We start from the raw sequence: 16089 nt of genomic DNA on the forward strand, positions 1-16089 counted from the left end.
TGTGTCTGTATTCCCTTTGCAACAGCCCATATACTTCCCTACGGACAGCCAGGCTGATTAAAACACGGGCTTTTCCCCATCGCTTTCAGATGTGGAGGATGCTACTTCGTCATGCACCTGCCCTGTTGCAGCCTTTGGAGCAGGGAGAGAGCCCGGTTCACTGCAAGCACCGAGCATCGTCGCACATAGTGAGGCGTTTCTCTCCCCAGTGCTGTGGGTATCTAGCAACCAGCACAAGCAGCCTCGCTGCCGCTGCAAGGTCCAGCGAGCGAAGCTCGGGCATCAGGCAGGTGTTATCTCATGCAGTCCCTGGGCCAAACCGTTCTGCGCAGGCTGTGGCTGCCTTGCATTTCTGGCATACGCAGAGCTGAAGCTCCATGCGGCGCGCTTACGGCCAGGTCTTGCACAGGTCAGCACAGCCCCAGCTGCAGATTCCCATTTTACCGCTTCCTCGGGCCCCGGTGCGTAGCGTTGCGCCATATATTCGCTGCACGGCTCATCAGCCAGGTTTAACTATATACAACGGTTGATCGGTCAAGTCATGGACAAGTTAACAACTTTGTTTACTTCTTCCCTTCTGCTGTCGGTGGCCAGTTTGTTCTGGACATTGAAACTAAGCAAAAGGCTATTATTTTGACTGTTTTCTGACCAAAATGAACCGCGGCTTGTTCAGGCTTGTCCAACAACACTAGGTTTAATTGTGTCATCTGTGAGAGAGAAACCTTCCCACCCTGCTTTCTCCCTGCTCCTGCAGCCCAGAGCTCAGGATCAGCGCAGGTCTGGCACGGGGCTGTTCCTGCTCTGGCATTTCTCTCATCTGGCAAAAGAGCACAAGGAGCTCCAATTTTGCCAGAAATCAAAAAGGTTTCACAAAGCAGCATCTCAGCAAGACCTCGACTCTCTGGGCAGAGCCCAAACCCAGCTCTCCGGAGGAACCATCTCCTGCCCAGCACCCCAGATGCTCTAAGGAGATGTCCTCCACCCAGCCTGGCCACAAGCGCAACGCGCTCCCTGCAGAGCTAAGCTCAGGTTGCACCGCTTTGGGGTAATCTGGGGAGATGCAAGTAGCCCCTTGCTGATTTTTCCCACCCTTGGGACCTGCTGACAGTGAGGAGGAGATGCAAAACCTCTGCATTTGAGACACCACCTCCTTTAAAGACTGCAGTTTGATGAGCAATCAGACTCATAGCGGACCTCCTGGCTTGGTAGGAGGAGGAACACTGAAGGAAATCAAGACAGAGGCTTCTTCTGCGCAGCAACATGTTATTATTATCATCAACATCCGAGCGTGTTTAAAAACAATCAAACCCCGGTGGCAGCAACTGATGTATTGCAGCAAGGGCAATCAGACACCAAACATGTCCGTGTCTGGGACTCGAGCCTGACATCCTGAACTATTGAAATTCAGGAAAAGGTTGCAATTTTTCTCGTTGTTCATTTGTTTCTAAAGAAAGGCAACATGGGAAAAAAAAAATGGGCAGGGGAGATCGCCGGCTGCTGGGCAAAGTCAGCACCAAGCTCTGCCTGGCACCCTCAGCTCCGAGGTGCAGCAACTCGGCCGTCGCAACCCTTCGCAGCAAAGCCGAGATGTCCACGTTGGGGCTGGAGAAGCGGCGGAGGAAGCTGTCGTCGCGACAGGGCCATCGCTGTGTCGGGCCACGTGCAGTTCGTCAGGACAAGGACGTGGCGCCTGCGGTTGAGGGCCAGCTCTGCTCTCCGCGGGCTGGGACGTGTGTCAGACAGAATAATATTGGTTGTTTAATGGAACAGCCTGAGACCACGCGGGTTGGGGGCAACCACTATCGACCTCTTCCAATGGCGCTGGTCCCAGGTGTGCTTTCGCTCGCAGGACTGCCCAGGAGCAAAACCGCCAATGGTCTCCGCGTCCCCGGGCTGCGTGCTCAAGGACGGGCCAGCCACCAGCGAGGACGGCCAGCGCTGCGCTCAGGGCTTTGCTCTCAGAATCACAGAATCACAGGATGGTTTAGGTTGGAAGGGACCTCTGGAGATCATCTAGTCCAACCTCCCTGCTCAAGCAGGGACCTCTAGAGCATATTTCCCAGGATCACGTCCAGACGGGTTTTGAATATCTCCAGGGAAGGAGACTCCACTACCTCTCTGGGCAACCTGTTTCCCCCTCACAGTGAAGAAGTCACCCTCACAGTGAAGAAGTTTTTTCTCAGGTTTAGGTGGGACTTCCTGTGGTTCAGTTTCTGCCCATTACCTCTCATCCTGTAGTCACAGGATCCTGTGCCCTCATCCTGTAGGGCACCACGGAGAAGAGACTGGCCTCATCCTCTTGACACTCCCCCTTCAGATACTTGTACACATTTATGAGATCGCCTCTCAGTCTTCTCTTCTCCAGGCTGAAGAGGCCCAGCTCTTGCAGTCTTTCTTCCTAGGAGAGGTGCTCCAGCCCTCTAATCATCTTGGTAGCCCTCCGCTGGACTCTCTCCAGGAGTGCCAGGTCTCTCTTGTACTGGGGAGCCCAGAACTGGACACAGGACTCCAGGTGAGGCCTCCCCAGGGCTGAGGAGAGGGGCAGGATCACCTCCCTCGTCCTGCTGGCAACACTCGGCCTAATGCACCCCAGGAGACCATTGGCCTTCTTGGCCACAAGGGCACACTGCTGGCTCACGTTTAACTTGTTGTCCACCAGGACTCCCAGGCCCTTCTCGGCAGAGCTACTTTCCAGCAGGTCAACCCCCAGCCTGAACTCCTGAACTTGAGTAGAGCTCTGACGACTGGAAGGTCCAGCTGTGTAATTTGGATGGTGGAGAGATTACCTATCGCCTGCGCCGGCTGATAAATGACCGCGCTGCATCGGCACGAAGGGAGCGCGGCTGCCGTGCGGCTGAGACGCCGCACAGGGCCCACACGTCTGCCTTAGGGAGGGAGCCAGCGGGAGAAGAGGAATAACCCCATATATCACCGTTATGGAAATTTGCTCTTAATAAAGAAATAATTTGCTCAATGCATCATGCCGGAGCTGTGCAGGGGGGGCAGCGCGACGCTGCTCGAGCCCTGTCGCTCCCTCAGTCTTTGCTCACAAGCCTGTCGCTCACGGGAGGTGCTCGGCAAACACGAGGCTGCCCGGCACGGCCTCCGTGAGCGGTACGAGCCGTCTGCTGTCCCCTGCCCCGTAGGCACCTCCGAGGGCCTCCGCGCAGCCTCCGCCAGCCTCCTCCGTGAGCCCGTCGCGGCTGGCGCTCGCCGCGTCCTGCCGGCAGCCCCCGCGCCGGCGGGGGGAAGCCCTCGCCTGCCGCCTTCTAGTGCTAGTAACTGAAGGTACTGCTGGCAATAAAACAGCAAAACCCGTTCTCGGAGCAATTTGTAGCAATTAATAGCCATTCGCAGGAATGAAATGTTAATTAATTCATTCCATGAGCCATGCATTTATTTAAGGTATTTGTGGGTGTTCGCGGTACTTTTATTAGGCAATTAAAATGCGTCCCAGAAAATATTTATCTATTTTAAGTCATTCTTAGTAAACACAATTTATATGGCAGGCAACTGCTTTATTTTGCATTGTTAATTAAAAACTACGATACGCTCCACTTCCCTGGGTTATAGTCGATCAGAGCAGCCGATCTGTCGGGAGGTCTCGGTTCGGGGGCCCGAGCGCTGCTGGCGAGCGCTGCTGGGGGGGCAAAAACCCCCCCAGCGAGGCGTCGCGTAAGGGGCGAAGGGGGGACTGCCCAGGCGTTGGAGCGTTAGGCGAGCCGCCGTGCCGCGCAGGGTGGGCGCCAGCGATGCCCTGCCGTTGGCCCCGGGCTGCTGGAGGTGCTGCAGGGAGCCGTGGCCTGGCGAGGAGCTGTGCAGACAAGCGTAGAGAGCAGTCCCCAGCCCTCGCGGGCGCGGGAAACGCGCCTCTCCAAATCACGGGCTCGGTGTGAGTGAAGAGAGGCCATGTGCAGAGGATTAAAAGCCGGTACCGGAGCGTAATTGCAAGGGCTAAGTCCTACAGGGAGCTGAGGGATCACCCGGAGCATCTGTGCGTGCCCAGCATGGCTCAGGCCTCCCTGGGAGAGGTGGCCGGCTGGGGGGAAACGGGTAAAAAGGCAAGAAAAAAAGGTTATGTGTTCGCTGGGGGGGGAATTGCCAACCCCTGGGTTGCTGCTTGGGGAAAATGGTGTTTCCCACCCATGTTTGGGGCTACTGTGGGGGGGGAAGCAGAGGTACTAATGCAGGAGCCAGAGCGTCGGGCAGTCGTGGCTAGCTTTCAGAGCCAAAAAGTTTCCTTCAGCCAAGCACGCACCAAAACAACATTGTTTTACTCGGAGGGGCAATGACATGACACAACTACAAATTCCAGTAAATAGCTTCTTCACACACACTGTTTGCTGAGGAATTACAAGTCCTTTTACTGCAGACAGAAGAATTTATTTGTTCCAGAGATCGTGGCCAGCGCTAAGGCAGATGAAACGCTTGCTGGCGATGCTTCGCTGCCTTACGGTGCTCTGCAGGATGTGCAATGCTCTCGTTGCTGGATCTAACACCGTTAGCTGTTGATGGGCTCCGCGAGCAGCGTCTCTTCTAGTTGTTGGGTTGCAGGGCAGGGTCCTGAGCCCGGCAGGGTCATGTGTGCAAATAGGTTCAATCCGGGCAGCCGTTAGTCAGTTTAAACAGCAGTTTTCTGAAATAGCGGGCTCAGGATGGGGCGGATCTGAAGGGTGGATCTGTTAAAAGGAGATGGACCCAAATTGCTCTATGGGCCCCTTTCCTGTCTGGAGTAAATCCTGGCTCTTCCTGCCCTGATGGCCAACAAGGAAGAAGCAGATGAAAATGTAGCAGCAGCCAGGAGTCCTGAAATGCTCTGGTTTGAATTTCGGTTTTTTTGTGATCTAATTGAATCTGCGGCTTGGCTGCACGCACAAGCGAGACACCAGCTAGCTGGCTGAAGTCAGAACAAATACATTTGGAGGTTTTTTTTCCCCTGATTCAGCAGCCTTAAGGGCCTGCGTATCTCACTGGTTGCCAAATCTAAGGTCACCACAACCTTTCTCTGCAAGGCTGCCGATTCGTGCCTGGGAGAAAGGTGCCTCGGTTTCTCGCTACCACGGCAGAAACCGGCAGCGGGAGCTGTAAGCGCGGGATTGCCCGGCGCGGGGGATAGCACTTGTCTTATATGTTATGGGCGCCTCGCGTGCGTCAGTCCTTCAGGTGCACTGAAAAAATTTGGCCGAGCGGCTTTCGCTAAGACCCTGGAAGGAAGCAAGGATGCTTCGTCCCAGCCCAGGGCGCTTCGGGCAGCGCTCGGGCCGCCAGCGTTTGGCAGGTTTCCTTGGGAAGCGGGGACGGGTTGCTGAAGGAGCGCTAACGCATGAAGGAAGCGCTAACGGCAAGAAGCGCTAACGGCAAGGCGATGGCCCGGAGGGACGCGACGCGACGGCCGGGGGCATTTCGCCCCAGGCGGTTTCAGGTGAGCCAGGGAGACCTGGCAGAACTTCGCAGCCGGGCCGGACATCAGACTAACATCCCGGAGTAATCCTCTCCGGAGGGGCTGGCTGATGAAAGAGCTCAAAGCGTCGCGGGGAAGAGGACTCGCCCTTGGCAGGAACGGCTCAGAAAACAGAACAAGCTACCGAAAATCAGGAGTTTCATGGCAGGTGAAGATCAAGCAAGTAAATCCCCGTAAAGGCTTCAAGACAGGGCTGTCTTTCTGGCTCACCAGCATGGATGATTGCGCTGAATAAAGAGGTAACATAGGTGGAAATTGCAGGCTGTGTTCCCGAGATCAAAGCGGACGAGCGGTGCCCTCTCATCTTGGAAAGCCGCGAGTCTGTGAGATGTTTGAGAGGAGCACAATTGGCTTTGGGGAGATGGGGGTGCCCCCCTCCGGGTACGCTCCGGCCGGGGCGGCAGGGAGCCGGTCCGGGCTGCTTGTCGGGGAGGGGGAGACGAGTCCGGGTGGCTGCACCAAGCAGAGGGCCCCGCGCAGGACTCGAACATCCTCAGATGTATTCTCGGCAACGTTTTGGGTAGAATCTGTTCCTAAATAATTAACAAAAGGTTAATAGGTAAGAAGGGCATGTCACAGGCTCGCTACAGACGTGGGTAACTTGGCTCCTAGCTGTCCACAAGCACATCACGGGAAGCTTTGCAGAGGGTTATCAGCTGTTGTTATTAAAAACCAATTTGGCATTATAAAAGGTCTGTAGTGCTTGTTCAGCCGCATTGATTCAGAAGTGTTAAACCTTGGAAAACTAGAGCAAGAACCTTGATCTCTGCTGAAGCACAAAAAATTGCTTTTTATGACACATCTCTCCGCTGGGGAAATCTAGTTTTGCAGCAGCAATGGGTTTTGAACAAATATGTAAAGCGCTGTGCTCTTGTCTATGGGAAAGCTGACGAGTCCATGGGTTGCTAATAATATTTCATTGCTGGCAATAGAAGAGTTGGAGAAAACTCCCCTTTGCCTTTGCCTTTGCCTTTGCCTTTGCCTTTCCTTCTCCTTTTCCTTTTCCTTTTCCTTTTCCTTTTCCTTTTCCTTTTCCTTTTCCTTTTCCTTTTCCTTTTCCTTCTCCTTCTCCTTCTCCTTTTCCTTTTCCTTTTCCTTTCCTTCCCCTTCTGCTTTTCCTTCTCCTTCTCCTTTTCCTTTTCCATTTCCTTCTACCTTTCTGTCTTCCTTTCTGACTTTTTAACCTTCTTTCTAACTTGCTCTCTAGCTTCCTTTCTGACTTCCTACCTCACTTGCTTTCCTCAAGTGCTGGTGAGGGGCGGATTCAGGCCCCTTTGACCAGCAGACCAAACAGAAGGAGAGGAGCAGGTATTTCTCCACCCCACAAGCTGTGGGAAGCTTCAGGGAAGAGGAACACCAGCTCTCGTGAATCCCCGCGGGCTCTGCCGCCGCAGCCCCGGGTGAGGAGCAGCCCTCGGAGCCCAGCTGCTGCCCAGGCGCCGGCAGATGCTCTCCGGGCTGGGCAGCGCCGTCGCCCCAGGGGGAAGGAGGCAGTGAAGTGCAATGGGTAGCTCAGGCTTGCCGGCCGACCTCTCACCAGCCGTTTGACTTCGGTGTCGGTTCCCTCCGGAATGAGAAAGGCGTCGCCAAAACATTAATGATCCTTCAGCGTTTTGGAGCAGCAGGTGGAAGGTGTGATCTGCGCTGTTCGTGCCGTCAGAGGAGCTTCCCTCATTAGCACATGAAGCGCAGCCCCAGAAATACAAGCAGCGTCTCCTGATGAATTATTGAAGGGGACTGCAGGGAGGAAGGCAGGACAGGGAAGCCAAAGTGGCCAGTCAGCATCCGTTAGAGGTGCAAAGATAAATGAAAGAAGAGAGCAGATAAGTGCATACAAATCAGCTCACATCTGTCCTGCTAATGCATCTCTTTCAAAACGCTTGTGTCATCAGATGGCGGGTGAAGCCTTGCAGGTCAGCTGGCCTGATTCAGTTAGGTTCACTTTAGCGCGCGCACGGGGAATTTGCTCTAGCAGCGCTGTCAGAGCGCTACCCGCACCCGGGCCGCGGCAGCCCGTGATGGGCTGGCGTGCGCTCTCTGGAGCTGACGGCGAGGGCTTGTGCGAGCCCCGCTGAGCCCCGTGGGGGACGTGTCTGCTTCTGACAGCGTCCCTCTTCAGTTGTATGCGTTCGCTACGTCTCCGGTCGTCTTCGGCTGCCTTTTGGGCAGCGCAAGCGCAGCGTTAAAGCAAGGGGACGGTGGGCAGAGGCATCGCCAGCTGCGAGACCTGCCCTTAGCAGAGCGGTGGGGTCCCTCTGGGCGCTCTGCTCCCCGTCCCGGGACAGTGGGGAGGAGGACACCACCACTGGCATTTCTCCCATGGACCTGGGGAAAAATGAGCCTCCATAAATGCACCAGAGGTTGGAATTTCACCTTGAAATGCTGTGTGCAGAGAAGAGCAGAAAGGCTCATAAGAAAAGCCACGCTCTGGTGGATTCATGTCCAGCCTTTGGCCTTTCAAGCCTGGCCCTGGCAGCTCTTTGCATGGTAGGGTGACAAGGCTGGGTAATGGTCGAGGCTGCAGCGCTGGGAGGAGAGGGGTGCTAGGGAAGAGTTTGCAGTGCTGGAGGTTTGCAGAGCGTCTGCTGCCCTCCCAAAACGCTGCCCAGCTCTCCGTAACTGATTCAGGAGGGTGCCTTGAAATTGCCCCATGCCTCAACAGCAGACTCCCGGCTCCTGCGTCTTTCCCCGACCCATCCCATCTTTTTCAAACATCCCATCCCATCTGATGCAACGGAAGCAAATGCCCCCAAGACAAACAGGGACAGAGATTCCTCTGGGAAATCCTCTTCCCTCTAATTTAACTGTCAGTTGTTTCCATAAGTTTATTTTTTTTCCCCCAGGCTGTTTTCTGCGCTTTCTTTCCCTTCCCCCAAAGAGCGGCTGGAGTTTTGCACAGGCTGACAGCATCTCCCATCTTTTCTACCCGCTCCAGCGTGGCAGGTTGCCAGATGGTGCCCCATTAGGTCACATTTGCTCATTGTTTGGCAAACAGCGGCTTAATTCGAGTGCTGAGTTGACAGCTTGTTCTCCAAGACAATTTGCAAGTTGCAGTGTTGCAAATGCCAGCTTGGCTTTTCAGGGTAATGTTATTTCAGCTGCCTTAAAGGGATAAAAGTTCTCTATGATGGAAAAAAAAAAAAAGAAGAGAGGGGGGGAAAGGGTGAAAGTAGGGGGAAGCTGAAAGGGTTTTTAGTGGTTTTGATGTGGAAGGACCAACAGCATTGGTTGGCAAGTGTTCAACAAGTGGCAGCTCTGTCCTGGCCCCATGGTCCCCACCTTCTGAGCCTTGCCCTGTCCCATCTCTCCCATCACCAAGCTCTTCTACTCATGGCCTGCAGTCCTAAGGAGTAAGTTTGTTTCCGGTGAAATTGGCTTTCATTGGGAAATAGCAATTTTGGTTTATTTTGAAAATGTTCCAGCAGGGGTATAGGTACACATCGGTTTGATGGCTCCTCTCCAGGACCTGCAATTAGGAGGCAGAGAGCTGAAAAGGAGGAAGGCCTCAGGCCACTCCGTCTGCCTCCTCCCTGGGGATGAGGATGATGCCAAAGATGAGCGCATCCCTCCTAAAGTCAAGGGCAGCAGTGGCCCCCCTGTGGCCGGCAGCCCTTCAGCACTGCCAGCCGTGTGCATAACAGCACGGCTGCGAGGGCCTCTCCATCGCTGCACACTGTGGACAGAAAGCAACACAAAACAGCAACACAACCCTGCTCTTTCTTGTACCGCAGGTGGGCAAAAAAAGGCCAGGTAATAAAGGAAGCATCCGGGGACTTCTATGAAACCATTGTGGACCACACCTTCTTCTTTGAGCCAGTCTCCTGCGAGGTTACCAACGCACTGGGCAGCACAAACATCAGCAGGACCGTGGACGTCTATTGTAAGTAATTTTTCAGCTCGAGACTGACTCCCTAGGGCAGAGTTTATGAACAACATGTAATAGCAGGGCCAGCAGAGCTGCCAAAAAATTAATGAGGAGGGGACATGAAATTCCCTGGCTAGCTCTGACAATCCCAGAGTGACCAGCACTCGCTGGGCTCCCTTGCAGCCCAGATGCAGTAAACGCTCTGCAGAGCTGTTGACAGGACGCACGCTTTCCTCCCGCCTTGTGAATATACAGCCCTGGAGGCGGTGGTCCCTCGGGGAGCCAGCGTTTCTGGGACTGCAGAAGCAGGCACCAGGCTCTGGCTCTCCTAGTTTATTTGGGGGCCGTATACAGCGGTGACCCAGGGTTACATCAGGACCCTCCACAGCTGCCTCTGGCCCAGTGACCATTTGGTTTGAGGTCTTCTAGTTGACAGAGCTTATCACTAGAAGTAATGCTGGTCTATCTATACAGTTGGACCCAGGATGGCAACAGAACCTCAGTCCCTCCTCGTTGACCTGGGCTCGGACGCAGTCTTCAACTGTGCCTGGACTGGGAACCCCTCTCTCACCATTGTCTGGATGAAGCGAGGCTCAGGCGTGGTAAGAACTGCTGCTGGGGTGGTGGGGAATGGCACATTCAGGGCCCGAGACATCACTGCAAAAAGCTCCTGTCTTGGAGCAAAGCCCACAGGCCATACCTGCAGGCTGGGTGACTCTGTATGGACAAACACTGGCCCTACGAGGCTGCTCTGAAAGCCAGTCGATTGACGGGGATGACATGGCATTGCAGAGTAGTGGCTCTCAGGCTGTAGTCCTGGTCAGCAAGGCTGCTAGTGAGTGTCCACAGTTAATCCAGAGAAATGCATAAAGCAGTAAAGTGTTTATTGCCTTTGTAGCATTTTAGATGAAAGTGCGTATGAATTCACGAGGCATTTTGATGGCAACCTGGAAAGTCAGGCCGGGCACTAGCCTGGCGTCCCTCAAGCCCAGGGAACTTGGCTGAGTAGCTTCAAGGACTCACTGCTCCCCCCCTCTCACCTGGCAAATGACAGTTCTGCTGCTCCAGCAGCCGGGTGCCCCCAACGGGTTCACTAATGTTCCTGGGAGCAGCCTGCTCATCCCAGAGCAACCCCATCTTGGGAGAGACAAAGGGAAAACAAGGCTGCCAAAAATCAGGCTGCCGCTGCTGCAGCAGAGGAAACGAGGCAGTGGATTATCTGGCCCTGCCCCAGTGAGACCTTGCGAGGAGGAAGATGCAGAGTCACCACTTAGGGTGCACGCAGGTCTCGCCTGCAGGACATGTTCATAAAGCAGTCCTAACAGAAGCAGAATTGATTCACATGATGATCAACATCAGGGTTAAACAGAGGCCAGAGCATCACTTAACCTCTTGCTGACAGGTAGCACTTTTTATAAATCATCTGCAATGTTAAACACTGTGCCAGTGGGAAGGAGCTGGGTCTTTCCAGGCTGCACAGAGACTCTTCCAGCCCGGGCTCCCAACGCTGCCACGGCCAGCAAGGGGCGACAGGGGCAGCAACAGGGCCAGAGTGCTATGTCTCAACCCTGCGCTAAGCAGGAGGCTCAGATGGGAAGACCGTAATGGTCCTTGCTGGCCTCTAAACCTGTGGGTCTCCTGAACCTCGAGGCACCTCAACATCCGACGGCTTGAACATGCAGAGCCTGCAAGGTCCCCCCAGGCCACCTGCGCCAGCCAGCTCTGGTGCTGCCTCTTCTGCCACCCCCTCAGCCAAAAGCGGAGCGAAGGGGAGCCAGCCTGGGTGTCGAAGGCGAGGAGGCCCATCGCACGCCCTCCGTGCCTGCCGTTTGCCCAGCCCTGCCCCGGGCACAGGAGCACTTGGGCATACCAAAGACGGAGAGCACGCTGGCTTTGAATAGTTTCCAGCACCGCCAGCCTGAACGCTCACAGAGGACGGCCACTGTGACCGTCCGTGCTGAATAACAAGCCCTGAAATATTTGCTCGGCTCTCCTTTGTGCTCTCTTGTCCCATATCTCCGAGCTATTTGGAAACTTCTCCGCTAGAGTTAATCTGGGGCCTGTTGCTGTCAAGGGAAGTTTTGCCATTGACTTCAGTAGAAACAAGCTTTACAGGGGAAAAGCCGCTGCAGCGCTTAAGAGCTGTTTCAGTGATGAGCCCTGGAATTGTAAGCACATCTTTCCTCAAATCCATTCATTCCTGCATTGTGCATTGTATTTGAAATTATGATAGAGGAAAAGATGCTTTGAGATTAGAGGTCACATCGTAACGTGCTTACTCCAGCTCAGCCCCCTCTGCGTGGGCTGGAGCCTGCTCAAATAAGGGAAGTCTGGATCCGGCCCAGCAGACTCTTCAGCGTCTCTTTTGTCCTGAAAAGCGTAATGAGCTTTGCGAATCGTGTCTCAGGCAGCCCAGGGAGGTGCGAGATGCTCTGATCCCCTCTTTGCAGACAGGAGGGCTGAGCAAGCCGTGGTAAGAAGCTAAAGGAGGGCTGAGAAGTTAAACTTGCTTGAAAGCGGTAGCTGCCCAAGACACATGCAGGTTAGTCTTTGAAAGCATCTTTAGACTTCATCCGGGCGAATGAAGTCGATGAGGTAGCGCTGACTTACACAGCTCAGGATTAGGTATTATTTGACGGCTAACTCACCTGGGAGTGAGATAAATGGGCTGAGTCACGCTCCTCACCTCCGCTCCGGCCGGAAGGGGAGCAGGGATTGCCCAACACTGGAAACGTGCAAGTGAGGCAAGTGTCTGCATTAACCGCTCAGGTATTTTTTTCCAAGCCCGAATGGCCTCAGAGAAGACTGTCTCCCGGGAAGTAATTACAGACTTGGGAAAGCTGATGGCTTGAATCGGAGCGAAGGAATCCCAGTGGGTCAATAATCCCTGGGTGGCTTCCCCTCCCGCAGCGGCAGCTGTTGCTCCTCTCGGTTGCTATCATCCTTTGAACACAGGCAACAGTCTCATGCCCTAGACAGTTAACTCGTTTTCGCAAAGCCACGGGAGCGTGCCGAGCGGTTGGAAAGGAGCCCTGCACGGGCGCTCCCGTGAGGACGAGGGCTTCCTGACCTTCACTGTCCAGCACCACCCACGCTTCCGGCCTTGCCCTTGCTCCCCGGCAGCTTCGGGCACGTGCCCATCTCGAGGTGCTCTCAGCTCCAAAGCGCCCAGGCAGCACGCCGGCCTGCTGTCTCCCTTTTTATTTGGCTCCCTCTAGCTGACTCGCTCTGTGTTGGAGCACGCCACAAATCTCAGGGCTCAGGACAGACCCACCAGCCGTTTCAACCCAGCGGAGATACTTGTGCTGTTCAGCGGAGCCGTCTCCATCTCCCCAGGGGATGCTGACAGCTGATTCTGCTTTGTAAAGCCCTTCAGCTCCCAGCCTTTGCAGTGAGACACGGGAGCAGGGCTGCTCTTTCGCCAGCCCCTCCACTTTAGGAGCCGGATTGGGATCCTAGGAAATACCTCCGCACAAGTTGCCTTCTTTCCTGTGCCCTTTTACCAGGAAGAAAACAAATAAAAAGCTGAAGAAAGGATGAGGCCAAGCAAACACAGGCATTTGCATGGGTATTTCCACAGTCAAATGCTAAAACAGTGGGTTTAGAAGGCTTGTTAAAATCTGTGTTACGGCTTCTGACTGTTGCCAGGTTAGGGATGCGATCCCCATCTCCTCCCTGCAGGGCTACCCGGATCAACTGCAGCCTTGTCCCACAGCCACCAGGCCCAGCTACCACCCCTTTCGCCAAGGAAGACTTGCGTTAGCAGGTTGTGGGCTGTGTCTGCTTTGCCTGCGTTGCCCCACTGCAGAGCTGAGTAGCCCGAGCTCCAGCTCAGCCCTTGGCCACGAGGCACTTCACAGCCCTTTGGGGTGCACCACGGCATCGCCGGACAGCGGTTGGAGATAAAACGTGCCTGAGCTGGCAGCTCCCAGCCAGGGGAAACGAAATGCCTTCCCTGCACGTCTAACGGTGGCTTGGGGCACCGAGTGCTTTGTGAAGCATCAGCGCAAATTCCCGGAGGCATCAGCTATGGGAGCGGACGTGCGGCAGTCACAGCGGCCAACGCAGCTGGATGTGTTCGCAAAGCAAGCGGCTGCTGGAGGGAAGCGGCGCCTGGGGCCACCGCTTGCTGGCAGGGAGCAGGCAGCAGGCGCGGGGTGCGCAGGAGCGGAGGGCTAGCCCCAGCCTGCAAGTGGGAGGCTCTGTGCAAAGTCCTCAGAGAGAGGCAACGGCAACAAGGAGCCACCATTTAGCCACCGGCCAAGAGTTTCCAGCGCAGGTGATTGGGAAACACTTGTTCCGAAAGCTGCTATTTGTTTTAGACTGGCCGCGTTTCTCAAATACCACCGGTGCTGGGATTCTGCTGACAGCTTCACCAAATCTCTTTGCTTCAGCACTTTTCAAGGTTTACTAAAGCTGCTAATTGCACTACCAGGGCAGGAGGGCAGCATAGCTAACATCCGTGCTGCAGCCAGTTTATTGGGAGGGCTCAGGCTTGCCCAAAGCAGCTGAGATTTCCCAGGCTATCGAACACCAGTTCCCAGGAGGCTGCCAGCCCTCCAGGTAGGTCTCCCACTGCAGCTGGGTTTGAAATCACTAAGTCTGAACAAGGCCTGGCAGCTTGCCCCACACCAGCAAACGTGGAAATACAACGGTGCGGAGCGTGGCTCTCTTGAAGGCGTTTCTGCTCCTGGTTAAAGAGCAGTCGTGTGTCATTGCTTTCCTGCGCCTCAAAGTCTGGTTCTGGTCCTCCTCGTGGGCTTTGCTGTGGTTAGAAGCGGACAAAGCGTTTCCCATTTTAAAAGCATCATTCTGGATGACTCTTCTTTGGCATAAGAAGGGGAACAGAGTCACCAAAACTTTTCCCCTGCGCCTTGAACTCTTCTGGACTCCTGTGGGGCTTTTTGCAAAATGGGAATTTGTAAGAATTAAATTGCACAAGAACAGGGCTTGTATTTCCCTCCAAACTGGGTAGTTCCTTGTTCCTTGGCCAACAGCAATAAGTGATCTTTCCATGCCATTTTAGATTATGGGCTTAGTCACTTCAAATAGTACCGTTTTCTCTGAGCTGCCCTTGAGTGCCTAACGAGCTCTGTTGCGCTTCGCGTTGCCCATCCTGAAAGCGATCCCCTGCTCTCTTCCAGGTCCTGAGCAACGAGAACAAGCTGACACTGAAGTCCGTCCGCCAGGAAGATGCTGGGAAATATGTGTGCCGAGCAGTGGTCCCGCGGGTTGGCGCGGGTGAACGCGAGGTTACGCTGACTGTCAACGGTACCTCTTGCTTTTTTGTTGGTATTCTGTTCTGGCGTCTCATTGCTTTGTCCCTGTTGCTTTGACAGCTTGTTTTGCGTGAGTTTTGAAGAATCCACTTAGGTGTTTGCTTTTCTGGGTAAATCCTGTCCTTAGCTGGATCTGGGAGTATCCTGCCATGTGGACAATGTGAACAATTTGGATTTGTGGAACTGCAGTCATTGGCCTGGAAATTCATCAGTTAAAGTGAGGCCCGGCATTGCAAAAACCAACATTAGCTGAGATCTGTTTGGTTCCGTGTTATCAGCAGGGGTTTATTGAGTAGTTGGGAGTGGGCATCTTTAAATCTTTAATAGATTTATCTTGCAAAACCCTCGCAAGGTCAGAGAGCGCTGTCATCGCTGTTGTACAGCTAGAGAGCTGGGAATTGAGCCTGGATCCGAGACCAGAAGCTTAATCACTCTCTCTGAGTACACGTGGAAATACCTGTGAGAGGGAGCAGTGCTACATAACTCCTCTGCGCCTGCCTGGGTCTCCCCCAGCACAGCGTCAGGATGTGGCCCGGACCCTCACCCGGGCCCTGGAGCTGGGAAGCGCTCCCGAGCCCTGTGGGCTAACAGTGACCTGGCCAGGATGCCACAGCAGCCAGTGATGAATTCCAGTCTCAGTGTGCCTTGCGCCAGCCTCCGTGAAGGAAAAGAGCCAGGCAGGCTGCAAATGGTATAAATAGAGTATGAATCTTGCGTTGTCTCTCACCTGCCTGACAAACTGGCAGGTTCAGTCCCCACTCACTGTCTCAGAGAGAAGAGAATAAGCAGGGAAGCAGCACAGGCAGCAGCAAGTGTTCATTTTAGATGGAGCTAATGCTAGAAAGGGAAGCCAAGGGCAACGCAGCAGCGTACTGGAAACCAACCGCTGCCTTGACTTCCACTGAGCTCCTAGGCGCCGGCATGCACCTTCCCCATCAGCTGCTGGGTTTTAATTACAATTAAATTCGCTTGCAGAAAACAAAGCAACAAATTAGCACAAACAAAGAGCCTGCTCGCTTTCTGACACCTACCAGGCACCCGCGCGCCTTGAATGCAGAGCAAAGCACTCAGTGGGCCCAGGGCTGTTTGCAGTGTGCAGCACGGAAAAGCCTCTCTCGAGAGCTCTGCAGCTCACGCTGCTGCTGAGTTTTTTGCCCTGCAGAGCTGATGGGGAAGCAAATGAAATCTTTGCTTCTCAGCTTTGCACATCTCCCTGGAGCCGACTGCCTGCTGTGCCCCTCACTGCTAACACGTGCTGCTAGGGGTCCCGCTGTTCGGGTTAGGAACAACCCCGAGGTGCCAGCGTTGGGGTCGTGGGTATCAGACCCTGCAGTGCGGGGAATCCCACACCCCACAGTTGAGGCGGGCTCCTAGCCCTCTAGGGCGACCAAAGGCCAAATCCGGGCTAGGAGAATTGAGGCAGGCAAGCCCCGGAGCAGTATCCTCGGTCTGACATCTGCAAGCGCTGTGGGTTCGCAGCCTGT

The 16089-nt window shown here is 54.6% G+C and overlaps 1 protein-coding gene across 12 annotated transcripts in view; it reads left to right on the forward strand.

Moving 5' to 3' along the window:
* KIRREL3 (kirre like nephrin family adhesion molecule 3) overlaps window positions 1-16089 on the forward strand; it is a 385983-nt gene that overhangs the window by 345002 nt on the left and 24892 nt on the right. For all 12 annotated transcript variants that reach the window (XM_068916750.1, XM_068916743.1, XM_068916744.1 and 9 more), the window contains 3 exons: window positions 9193-9341; window positions 9801-9928; window positions 14471-14597. In XM_068916750.1, coding sequence (XP_068772851.1) covers window positions 9193-9341; window positions 9801-9928; window positions 14471-14597 — 404 coding nt within the window. The remainder of the gene's footprint in view (window positions 1-9192; window positions 9342-9800; window positions 9929-14470; window positions 14598-16089) is intronic.

This window comes from Struthio camelus, chromosome 22 (assembly GCF_040807025.1).
Source record: "Struthio camelus isolate bStrCam1 chromosome 22, bStrCam1.hap1, whole genome shotgun sequence".
Lineage (NCBI taxonomy): Eukaryota > Metazoa > Chordata > Aves > Struthioniformes > Struthionidae > Struthio > Struthio camelus.